This window comes from Nylanderia fulva, unplaced genomic scaffold (assembly GCF_048542155.1).
Source record: "Nylanderia fulva isolate GAGA-0341 unplaced genomic scaffold, ASM4854215v1 Scaffold43, whole genome shotgun sequence".
In the NCBI taxonomy this organism is placed as follows: domain Eukaryota; kingdom Metazoa; phylum Arthropoda; class Insecta; order Hymenoptera; family Formicidae; genus Nylanderia; species Nylanderia fulva.
In genome coordinates this window covers 1,298,362-1,311,479 of record NW_028190510.1, presented here as the reverse complement: position 1 = coordinate 1,311,479, position 13,118 = coordinate 1,298,362, and the positions used below count along the sequence as shown (strand labels likewise).

General features: G+C 41.9%; 1 protein-coding gene across 3 annotated transcripts in view; it reads right to left on the bottom strand.

Annotated features, from left to right (window-relative positions):
- Positions 1-248: 248 nt before the first annotated feature.
- The window catches only part of LOC114931231 (uncharacterized), a 301,644-nt gene continuing 288,774 nt past the window's right edge, over positions 249-13,118 (bottom strand). For all 3 annotated transcript variants that reach the window (XM_085486431.1, XM_029303196.2, XM_029303195.2), the window contains 2 exons: positions 10,686-11,619; positions 249-10,240 (listed from right to left, as the gene is read on the bottom strand). In XM_085486431.1, the coding sequence (XP_085342557.1) occupies positions 9,517-10,240; positions 10,686-11,416 (1,455 nt within the window). In that variant the 5' untranslated portion in view covers positions 11,417-11,619 and the 3' untranslated portion in view covers positions 249-9,516. The remainder of the gene's footprint in view (positions 10,241-10,685; positions 11,620-13,118) is intronic.

Below are 13,118 nucleotides of genomic sequence, written 5' to 3'. Positions count from 1 at the left end.
CTTGAAAAATAATACCATTTCTTGCGGGATTATCTAAATAATCGGAGTTTATCTATCTATTCGCTAGGTTGAATCGATGAGAGACGAGAGTCCTTCGCATTTTCTCTCTCTCTCCCTCTCTCTCTCTCTCTCTCTCTTTCTCGACCTGTCCCCAAGTAGCAAACTGACGTCATTAAACGTCAAAATGACATATGCTTGCTACCTGGGTCAGAAAGAAGAGACTGGTACAAAAAGACTGGCCGGTGATCGATATTTAAAGTATATGTATAATAACGAACAAAAAGCACTGACAAGCTGCAAAAATACATACAGAGAGGTATACAAATAATCGGGAACAAGTAATAATCGTATATATAATCTTCGGGACTGGCGTGTGTTTTTGTATATATGTATATCGTATATTCATTAAATTAAAGGTCGCGCGCATGCGTGTATATGTATATATGTGTGTGTACATGTAATCGTGTTATTTTTTTTTTTTTACAAACGTTTTTCACATTTAAGCGCGGATTATGCCATTTTTTCGCATAATGCTACTGATGACAATAATCTTTTCTTTTTCTCTCGGCGCTGCTCTCGATCAACGAAAGAACTGTCAGCGATCGGATTAAGTATCATCAGCGTTAATTAATGCGTCGCGAGGTTCTTTTTGGTTTCTTTTGTTTTCATTTTTTTTTTGTTTCCATCCTGAACAAGGATTTTCCTTTTTGCATTCTCTCCCTCTCTCTCGCTCGATCTCTCTTTCTCTCTCTCTCTCTCTCTCTCTCTCTCTCTGTCTGGATTTCTCGCCGTTATATGCGCATAACACTGTTCCGCGACTCTCTTTTGTATGCTCTCGTTATTTATATATATGTATATATATAAAAATACAAAAAATAATTTACAAAATGATATTATAAGTTATATTACACGCGAGTTTTTTTTTTCTTCGATATCGTTATTTCGTGTCGGAGCCCCATTTATACGAATCGCTCGATAAATTTCAAGAAACGCCTCGTCGTCGCTTCGTGACACTGTTTAAACAAAATATAATGTAGCGGTATACATGTATATATATATATAATCCATATTTATATATAAGTGTATATACATACACATGTAAATATATATATGTATATACATATATATATTTTATGTATATGTGCACGTGTCTATCTATATATGTATATATTCACGGGCCGTGATAGAAACAGAAACAAATCCATCATATTATAACAGGCTAATGTAGTTATCAAACCACTGTATTATATATTAACAAAAATATATATTATATATATATATATATATAGTAATATATATATTTTTTTATATATTATATTTCTGTGTGACGCGCGACACGCGTCCCGCTAATATATATAATCAAATATCATACAAAAACAACAATAACAAACTATATAAAAAGAAGAGGGTTGAACAATCTTAAGCGAGCTACAATTATAATAGTTATATATATATGTATATATATAATGTGTAGGTAAAATCGACGTCGTCAATATGTTGTGTCTTCGTACAAAAATAAAGGAACAAAAATCTAAAGCCAACAGAAAATACATATATATATATATATTATATCCCAGGTAGCGAACTTACGTCATTTTGACGTCGAATGACGCCGTTAGCTCATATAGTCAAAATGACGTTAGTTTGACGTTTAATGATGTCAGTTTGCTACTTGGGATGTTTATGTGTATAAAAAAAGAAGAGAAAAATAAAAGAGACGAGGAAAGAAATAATAGAGTGTGAAAAAGACCTATATATACAGATACACATATATAGGTGCGCAGTGTGAATCCGTCTCTTTTTCTTTTTCGCGACTAACGGGTGGACAATTAATCGTAATCGTAATAATATAATAATCGTAAGTAAGACACGCACACATATATATATGCAAATACATATGTGCGCGTTCGAACAATTTGTAGTGCAAAAATCATTTTTGTCATTCCGCACCGAGGAAAAAATGAACCAAGGCGAACGAACGTGTCTCCCACTCATACATAATAGTTCAATCACTCCACTCGTTCCTTCTCATTCGCACGATTTCTTCTTTTTTCTCTACAAATTGCGTGGATGGGGGGGCTTTGGAGTAGGGGCAATTAACAGTTTTACATATAGGATTCGCTTACACGTAGTGTAACGTATTTTTTTTGCTTTTTTTTCGACACCGAGAGTGTGACTTGGGTGGGGTACAAAAAGATTCTCGCAGAATTCTCTCCCTCTTATCCTCCTCGACGTGGCCTCGAGGAAGAGTGTTTCGCATTTCCGGCTCGGCGTCGATAGTTTCATTCCGGTATTTTTTTTTTTCTTTTTTACTTCCGGTCCTCGTCGCCGACGAATTTTTTTTTCGAGCAAAGGTCATCGACAATAATGACTCTTTCCCGCTTTCGCGAAACACCCTTCTCTCTCGCGCATCCTGCGCGCATTAATAAGTGTGTGTATGTATATATAAAATATATATATTATATATACATATAATAATTTTATATATATAATATATATATATTTATTTTATATATATATATATATGTATATAGTTTACATTCAGCAAGTAGTTAAAGTATTGAAAAATATATATGTAATTAATTACAAATCTAATTATCATCCTCTTGTTTAATTCATTACTTGGTAGAATAATTAATCGATAGTTTCTTTTTTTGGAAATCTCTCTGTGTATGTAAGTGTGTATGTATGTGTTTGTGTATCCACGTGGCATCTCGATCAGCATTCGACGATATCGAAATACACCATTTCTTCTTCTCGGGATAATTCCAGCGGAAGATCGAATTTTTTTTTTTTTTTTTTTATTCACGCGTGTCGTTCGATATCTCTCGAATGCGCGAGATCGCACGATCTTTCGGGCTTTTTCGCACAAACTTGCTTTGTCCTAGATACATTCCACCTTTATAAATCTAAGAATATATATATTATATATATATATATATATATATATATATATATCATGTCATATATATGTATATATATATATATATATATATATATATATATATATATATATTGCAGAGAGTGTGTTTGTTTTATCGCTACTTTACACGACGTTACCACGGTTATTTGTATTTTATTTTATTTTTTGCCATTTATGTAAGAGACAATATCGATCTCGCTATAGTTTATAGACACATGATACTTTAAAGAGACAGATTACTGACTTCTTTTTTTTTCTTCTTATAAACTCTTGTGTGTACCCGAGTGACTTTTGAACGTGTTTTATGTATGTATATGTACGTACGTGTATATGTGTATATGTATACACTTACATATATATGTGTGGCTTCTCTCTGTCTTTCCCTTTCAACGAATTACATCCATTTTACGAGGTATGGAAAAAACTATGCGTAACTTTTTTTTCATCGCTTACAAAGTGTTTTTCATTACAATATCGTATCGTAAACGTATAATACTATATGTTTTTTTTGTGTGTATCTCAATTATAGTATATGCTCTATTAGTTATTAATTAGATTCGCTTAACTTTTTCCTCTCGTTCTCTCACTTTCTCTCTCTCCCTTTCTCACTATGTTGATTCGTGCCGCCATTTTCGCGCCCAATTTGCGCATTTTTTTTTTTTACTGCGCGCGTCTCCTATGTATTTAGTTAGTATATCCCCGTTTTTTTAATTCTCTGAGTTTCACTTTTGTTTGTTTATTTGTTATTTTTTTTTAAAGAGTATACATCGTGTTTGATTCTTCGCTAATCTGAGCCTCTCGTCTCAAGTCCGAGATCCATTTGATTCGCGACTTATTGCATTGTGAGTTGCCACTCTTTCCTTCCCTCTCGTTCTATCCCCGTAATTTCGCACTTTGTGCTCCGTCATCTCTCCTTCCTTCCTTTCCGTCGCCCTGCACTGTAATAGTATATTGTGTATCAAGTGCGGAAAGTTGACAATTGGTCACGAGTGCGGGGGATGGATCACCCCACATGAGTGAACAATTGTCAATCCGCACGTGATACACATACTATTTTGTATTACAAGTGCAGGCAAAGTGGCTTTGTGCGCGTTTTCTGTGCGCGAAGTGGCCGATCGCGCGCCGCTATCGTGCGGGAATAACTGTGTTCAAAGTCATTGTCCACGGCTGAAGCCGTGGGCAATGACTTTGAACGCGATTTAGCCGTAAGCAATGGCTTTGAACGCGGCTTATTCACTCATCGCGTCGCCGCTAAATAGCGGCGTGGGAAATCGGCCGCTTTCCGCACAGAAAACGCGCACACAAAGTGCCACTTTGCCTGCACGTGTAATAAAAAAAATATGTAAAATTACATAAATAATAAGTGTAAAATTACAAGATAAATAATAGAAATGTTTACCTCTTTATTATTTATCATGTAATTTTACATTTATTATTCATATAATTTTACATATTTTTAATGTAATTTTACATATTTTTTTTACAGTGTGGATTGTAAAATTTTCGGATCGCGTATGACGTCTTTCATATAAATGTCGTGTGTTATTCGAGAAAGTCCCGGGATTCGTTTAAAGTCTGCAAAGTTTTCTCGCGGCAGCGACAATTTCCAAAGTTTTCGCGCGTGCGGATTTTTCTTTTTTTTTCTCTTTTTTCAACTGTCGTCCGGTTGTTTGAAATGTCAGCGAAACGCGCCGAGTCGAAACTTTCGCGATTTCGTCGTCGAGAGAGAACTTCTCTGTCTCTATCTCGTGTTTGGAATCTCCTTTTATCCCCGATTTAATTTTTGTCGCGTGCGAAAAAAATCAATCGAATCGTAAACGTCCTCTTGATTCGCGACGGAAAGGACAGGAGCGAAATTTCCGAGTCGAAATTCTACACCTATTATTTTCTTTCAATTCTTTCACTCTTTCTTAGCTTTAGGAATTTTGACGGATAGCTTATGTAGGAATTAAGCTGCTAATTTTGTATCTCAAGTAAACAGGGAACGAGCAGTTTTCAATTTGCAGGTTCAAAGAGGAAACTTTCGGAGCATATAATTATATAGAGAGATTAAAAGGTTCAAAGGAAAGTGATCTTACTGTTTAAAGTATCTTCGAAGCAGAATGGTAAATTGGAAAGTAGGAAAAAAATTTCGACTCGGATTCATCTCGTCGGGAGATGAATTCTCTTTGCGTCATCGTTCATTATTTGCGAGATTCGCTGACGGAACACGATGCGAAAAATGATACTCGAGTGCGTATCTAAAAAAAGAGACAAAATTCTCATATCATCGAAATAAAATATACGATTTTTACATTACAATTAATCAGTTGGAAAATCGACATCGATATTCTACGAATAATTTTTCACCAATAATTTTAATAATTTTTCAACAACGATCAAATTTTTTAAATCGACCCAATAAATCATTATGGGAAATATTTATTATATATATATAAAAAAAAAAAAGATCGATCGGTGAATCTCGATACGCATCTCGAGGCACCATGCTGCAATTCGATCTTTCTTTCCAGCGGCATTTTCCCCACTTTTTCTCTCTCCCACCCTTCATATCGTCCCTATCTTACTCGCATCTTCGTCAATTTCTCTTTAACAATAGCAGGTACTAGCATAGCTACCACAGTCGTACGTATCGTTAATAGTTACAATTAAGTTTAGATATTACTAAAGGGTTCTGTCCTTCATCAGCGTTCCCCCTTCACGTCTACTTAGTTAATTTCGCGGTTAAAAACTTGTTTCACACCCACCGGGCTCGCCCGGAGATCACCAACCATTTGTGTCTATGTTCGACTAAGTTTGGACCAAGATGTCATGTAAAAAAAAAAAAAAAAAAAAAAAATTCTCTTCATTCTTCCCAAATAACGTGGTTCCCGAAATTCACGAGCGCGAGTTCCAGGGACGAGGCTGCGAGTCCATCATCCGCGCATATTTTTTTCCAGAGATTTCGTTTATTAAAAAAAATGGACGATCTCTTGGAGAGCCAGGGAGATTAAGGAAAATTCGCTACGAGGCCTATAGAAAAGTTCGTGTGAGAAATAATCGATCTCGTCCCTAGAAATCTCGTTGTCCCGCGCTAGAAATTAGTCTAATAATAAGGAAGGGAGACTGCGCGACCTATAAAATCGGACTCGAATCGGCGATCTCCAGCTGATTCGTCCCCCGGGCCCGTTTCTCCTCGCGTTTTGTCCCACGACCACAGGATTAAAACACTTTTGAATACTTTTTAGCACCTAGTGCGCGCGGCCCGCGGCTCGCGGCACTTCCGCCGCCATTACTGTCGGCAAGCTCGCGATCGTCGAGGATTTCCGCCGGAAAATGGGAAATCCGCTTCCCCAACATCCGCTGAATTCAGTTCTTCAAGCCGCATCGAGCGCTATTATTATTACACTGATTACGAAGCACCTCTGAATTAGATCCAATATCGAAGATCTAGGAGCTGGATGGAATATAAGAAGCCATTTCAACCGATCATTTTCAAAACGCGACCCGAATCATCCCCCTTCGTGAGTTTCCGAAAAGGAAGACGGTTCCGATAAAATAAAAAACATTTTTGCAAAGCGAGAATACTCTGCCAGTTGAAGAATAATTAAACATTCTGCAGCTAAGATCGATCATGATGATCGGATCGAATATTCAGCTGCTTTTTATTTCAAACCTGATTCAATTAAATTCAATTGATATTTAATTCAAAATATTAACCCTCAGTTACCACTCATGGGTTAGAGTAACCCAGAGTCTTCTTTTGTTTATATTTCTGGATCTAATGAAGCTATTTCGAAGTATTTTTTTTTCAATCGATACGCCAGACAGTAAAAAAAAAGACTGTATCGGTACAAATGTCACCAGATTTCTACGACTCGAGATATTTGAGAAAAAATGAAAAGTGATCTTCTAAAATTTCGAAAAAATCATGTTTGATATAGGTTAACGTAACCCGGAGAGGTAACCTGAGGGTTAATTTTCAAAATTAAATAAATTAAAGCAGACTATTTTCTTGTAAATTCCGTATAGCATCATAATTTCGATTTTTCGATTCTCGCGATCAGACGGACCTGTCGACAATAACGCGCGGCCTTTTAATTACGTAATCACTTAATTAACCTCGCGAACGCTAAGCGACAACTCGTTGCTCTCGCGAGACATTTTCCTTCTCGCCCCCTCGTCCTTCTTTGAATTCTCTCGCGCTATTTTTGTACTTGATTCGTTTTTTTTTTGTCAGCACCGTAAAGCTCAGCAGGTGATTCCGTTCGGTTTGATTAAAAGGACGCTGGAGTCGCGAGGAATCAGCTGTTCTGTCAAAGCCTTGGAAAATCGCGTCTCGAAGCAATTGATTTTGATCGACTGAAATGATTAGACGTGTCCTCTCTCTCTCGCTCGTCTACGACTAATGCGATTTATATTATATATAAATAGTGTACTCTTCTACAATTACGATTATACAAAATAATACAACGGAGGGAATTTCCGGATTCGTTCCAACACCCTAGCTAGCGGCAAAAGGGCCGTGGTTTTTAACGATTCGAAGAAGGAGAGAGGATTTTCTCCGACAGCTTGGAGGGTCATCGACTCCGGATATCAAATCGAAAGGCAATATCTCGAAAGGAAATCGATTCCCGATGGATTTTTCTGCGACCTGGGGGCGAGTGGGAGACAGAAGACCTCAGCAACGAGGCCACTCAACGTCCCTTACGAACACACCGGTTGACTTCTTCTACTTCTTCCTCATCCTCCCACTGCAAATCACTTGCCACACACTCTCTCTTTCTCTCGTTCTCTCCTACGTTCTACTGCATTTATTATAAAAATAAAATGTAAAATCGTACCGAGGACGAGTTTTCCGAACGGTATAAAACTGCGAGCAGCTCCTTTCCTCTCTCTCTCTCTCTCTCTCTCTCTCTCTCTCTATCTCTGCCTTTCTCTTTCTCCTACGTTATTACTAGACTCAAAGAAGGTTCGATCGTGTGTTTGTTCCTCTTCGTACTCTACCGTATATCTCGTGCGAATGCCGTCATCTCGTCTGGTTTAGGTTCTTCCTTTCTCTCTATTCGAAGCTTTCCAAGTTATCCCGAGTCTTTCGTTTTACGGACGCGCGCCTTTACGTATTTAGTGCCTGAATAGCCCCGCGCGCGAAAAACGCAAGCAAAAACGCCTCGATATGGAGAAAAAGACCTTTGGAAGACACCTTTTCGCCTTTTGAAAAGAAATTCGATCTAACGACTTTGGATCTCGGCGACGACTTCGCTCGACATGCACGAGCTCGGGGACACAAGTGTTATCTGTAGTTCGTACACCGTTTCGCGAGAACCCGTTTTTTTGCTTTTTTTTTTTTTAAGAGTGAGTGTGCATATTTTTGAATATAATACATAGGCTCTACAGATATATATTCATTATTCAATTCTTTCCGACTATATACCAGTGAAAAAATAAATTATTACACATTGGTAATATCTGTGTGTGAGTTAGTGTTCGCGTATCGTATATATGTGATTTCTCTTTCTCTCTCTCTCTCTCTCTCTCTCTCTCTCTTTCTCTCCCTCTGTCTCTTCATCTTTCTCTTCAATACCTATGTGTTTAACGTGTCGTCATCTACGTAGTGTTCGCATCGAATTATTTAAGGGAAGATCGGTATGTATACATCTGCACATGTGTATGTGTTTGTATCTGCGTTTTCTATATGTAACGTGTCAAGTGTGTCTTTACTGTCCCAGATGTCGGCGCTCGAAGACGCGTCGTTCAAACGTCTGCCGGCGCGCTACATGTACGTAATAATCTTTACGTGTACGTGTGTATGCGTAGTGGTAAAGTGTAGTAGTCGAGTAGCAATCGCAATCGAGTCCTTATCGGGTGTTTCAACTTTAGCACATATACACGCTCTCGTTAGTCGCTTCCTAGCCTTTCTCCTTCTTTCCTCCTCTTCTCTCCACTCCACGCTTAAAAGAAGCTTCCGCACGCACACGTCTGGCTACGCGACCAGGCGTACACCTCGGAACCAGGCAATCGTTTCCACACGCACACACGTTCTCCATCGCTCTATCGCGCTTATCCTTCTTTCCTCGCCTCGAGATCGCTTCCGTCATCGTCATCGGTGTCAGTCGCCGAGGCGGGACTCCTTCCTCTATCTATCTCTCTCTATCTCTATCTCTATCTCTCTCCCCGGACGTCGATAGCTACTGGATAGTGTGTATGTATGTACAAAGCTTGTATCGGGAAAAAGTCGAAAGAGCGTCCTGAGAAAGCGTCTGACTGGGGTACAGGTGAATCTCGTCGATCTTGTCTGATCCGGGAAGAGAGAGAGAGACGCAGAGTTGACGGTCCAGACCTCCGGCTGATTCCGCTCGTCATCAAGCTACGGAAGCCGGACTCTGGACGCCAGTCTCGGCGACGGAGCCTGGGAGACTGCCGGTCTCCCGGTCTCCTTCTTGTTCAGTCGTCGTAGTCGTCGAGAGTGGACCAGCGGCACCGAGGACGAAGACGGAAGCGGCGCGAGCGTCGGGACGCCGATGCTGCTGCTGCTGCCGGCGTCCTGGGTTCGGAGCGGCAGCGTTGTTGCCGACACTGATGGTCTGATGATGATGAGTACGCGCGGCGAGGTATTAGTTGGCCACGAGCAGATGCTGGTACTGGCTGGCCGGGTAGGGCGCGACCGAGCCGAGGCCGAAGTTGTTGAGGCCCTCGACCAGGGCGCTCTTGTCCTGTTGCTGCTGCGCCGCCGCGTTGTTCGCGTTGGTCGACGCGGAACCGATCGGGCCCAGGTTGCTGCCGGTGCTCTGGGTACCGGTGGTACCGTTGGTACCCGTGCCGTTCACGGTGCCGTTGGTACCGGCCGTGCCGGTGCCGTTCATACCGCCGCCGTAGAACTGATGACCGGCGAGGGCGGTCGGGTCCAGGTACGACGACGGGAACTTGGCGCCGGCGTAGAGATCGGCCGGCAGGTAGGCGCCGTGGTTCGACGAGTCGAAGATGTTGCGATGGGGAAATTGCGCGTGATACGCCGCCGCCGCCGCCGCCGCCGCGGCCGGCCCGTGTTGGAAGAAGTACGCGCTCGGGTCCGTGTGCTGCTGCGCGGCGCCAGCCGCGGCGACTATGCTACCTGGTGATAGGCTGCGACTGCGCGGCGAGCTCTGCGAGACCGGCAGACCAGCCGCGCCGGCCGCGGTCACCTGTTGCTGTTGCTGCTGGGGCGGCTGTTGCTGGGGCGGCTGCTGGTGCGGCTGCGGCTGCTGCTGCTGTTGCTGCTGATGGTGGTGGTGATGGTGGATCTGCTGCTGCATCGCTGCGCGCTGCTTTATATAGTTTGAGAACTCGGTAGGCGACATCCTGAAACCCAGCGGTACCGTGTGGTTCATCAGTGCCTGGCGTGTTTCGTGCATTCGCGCGCGCGCGCGCATATGTGTGTGTGTGTGTTTTTTTTTATGTATATATCCCAGGGTGGTGGATTGTCTCGCGGGGACGATAGGTTAGTAGGTATTAACCCTTGCAATGTTTTTATTACTCTCTAAGCTTTGGAATAGGCATGCTCGAGTTTTTGCTTCTACAGTTATACTTTGTGCTTCGTATTGATTAATTATTCACCTAGGAGCAATTGTTTTGTGGGAGTTAATTCTTATCGAGGATAAATATGTATACCTGAGAGTTTCAAGCAGCATTCTATTAATACACACAGATTAGAATATCTGAATATTGGTATATAAACTCTGACTTAACTAAATCTGAAATATAATCGATTGGGGGAATATGCATATATGGCTTCCTGTGTACCAACCTGTTGGCGCGTTTGCTGCTGGTCTTAAGCTTGGTGCTGCCAAACTTGGTCTGGGCGAAGGTGGCGGTGGTGAAGGTAAGCGGGGCGGTAGTGCGCGGGATGAAGGCCGGCACGGGGCTGGGCGAGCCCTTGAAGGAGCTGGTGATGGGCGTGGGCGAGGGCGCCGACGAGGAGCCGGAGCCGTGACCGTTCTGCTGATTGTTGGACGAGCCGTTGCTGGTGTTGCTGCCGAGGGAGCTCGAGAACGGCGACGTGGACTTGGGGCTGAGGCTGAGACCGCTCAGGGACGTGCTGACAGCCTCGATCGGCCTGAAACACTGCGCCTCCGGATTGAAGGTCTTGGTGACCTCGCGGTCGGCCGAGGTCTCGTCGTGCGGGTCGCCGGTCTCCGAGTACAGGATCTTGACGGCGTTCAGCTCGCCGATTCGGTAGCTCACCTCGCCGGGGTCAACCCAGACGGCGAGCTCGGCCGGCAGGTTCTCCAGGATGTCTTGGATCGGGACGCCGCTCTCTTTCGCGGCGCGTTCGAGGACCGGGTCGACCGGGTCCCCGGTCTTCAGGCACCTGAACGCGGAGCCCTTGAACGGCTTCTCCGGGTACCAGTGGCCCTTGAACTTGTCCTTGAGCGCCTTCTCGAGCTCCTCGCCGAAGATGTTGACCCGTCTGCGCGGCAGTTTGTTGTAGAGATACGATATCACGAAGTTAAGCGCCACCTGCACCTCGATATGCATCTTGGCCTTTGGTGGGAGAATCTTTGGGCTGTTGTCGTCGCTCGCACCGGGATAGCACCGAGGACGTCCGCACGATCGGCCGTCTTGCCACTCACGGGGAATTGTTCCGGAGATGTTGCTGTGTCGTATACACACACACGCGCGCGCGCGTGCGTCCGATGTGCAGACTATCGTCTTGCGAATAATCGCGAATATCTGGAGATCTGTAATCATACATAGAGAGAAAAACATTAGAAAAGATCTATAATAAATGAATGATGCAATAATAATTATTACTAATTAATATAGGGTGTCTTTATACTATCCCCCTTAATTTTCGAAACAAAGAATCGTCTCCTAAAATTTTCGCGTTTATTTAGAAATACTCTGTACAGGATGTCATATAAATCTAATATGTTTATTACATTACAAAATATGTTTCAATGTTTTATCAATACGAAAAGTTAAATATTAAATTCAATTAACAGAGTGACAATAATTTTTGTATTACACGTGCAGGCAAAGTGGCACTTTGTGTGCATATTTTCTGTGCGGAAAGCAGCCGATTTCCCACGCCTCAAGATGGCGGCGTGCGATCGGCCACCTCGCGCACAGAAAACGCGCACAAAGCCACTTTGCCTGCACTTGTAATACAAAATAGTATGTGTATCACGTGCGGACTGACAATTGTTCACTTTCCGCACTTGATACACAATATACTATTACAGAATCAAGAAATGACAAATGCATTGATCGCATATACTTCATTTTTTTAGAGAGGAAAATCCTTCTTTTAATCAAATCGAATTTTTTACAATAAAATTAATCAAATCGGATTTTTAATTCTCCAATAATTTGATGCTTTCACAGTTAACCGACAAATTCGTCCTTCAATTTCCGATTTAATTTGCGCATTATGGGGGGAGGTTAAACGCGCCGGCGAGCCTTAATTACGGTTCACAAATGAGTGGCGCCAAGTTTGCCGTCGAATGGCGGCGCCGCATTATCAGAGAGGCCGACAATAGATCGTTCTCCTCCCCTTTTCGCCAAGTTGTTGCAAAGATCCGGGATGCTGCGCGAGATCTCGCGTCGAAGGAAGGATCGTCGGAAAGGACTCGACTCGGTGCGTTTATCGGTTCCTTTCACGAGAGCGAGGCTCTCGCGCATTGAAACGGAACGCGGCTTCCGGTTTCTCGGCCTCGCGCGCTCAAGGAACCGGAACCTGGAGAGCCGAGCCGATCGTTCCTCGTCGTTGCGAGTCTAGGATAATGCTATATATCTCGAGGAGACGAAAGGTGAGAGAGTCTGCGGGAGATCTTCCAAGAACTGCCCCAAGGTTCGGAATAATGATTATTAATAGTAATTATATATGTAAAAGAATAGATAATTAGATTTTTACATTTTATATTACGTGTGCATATATAATATAAGTTTATTTTGTAAATAATAAAAAATACGCTTATATTTTATTATTTATTATTTAAATAAATATTTTCAATCGTAAAAATTGGAATCAATTCATTTAATATTTATTTAATTTCATTTATATCTTTTACATTTATATGAAGATATAATATACGAAATAAAATAATTCAATATAATATATATAAAGATAGGGACTCTGAAATTAAACGAATATTAAATAATCCGATCGCACAAGTTTTCATGATATTTCTAAAAATATTTGTTTAAATAATAATATAAATGTATATTTATATTATTA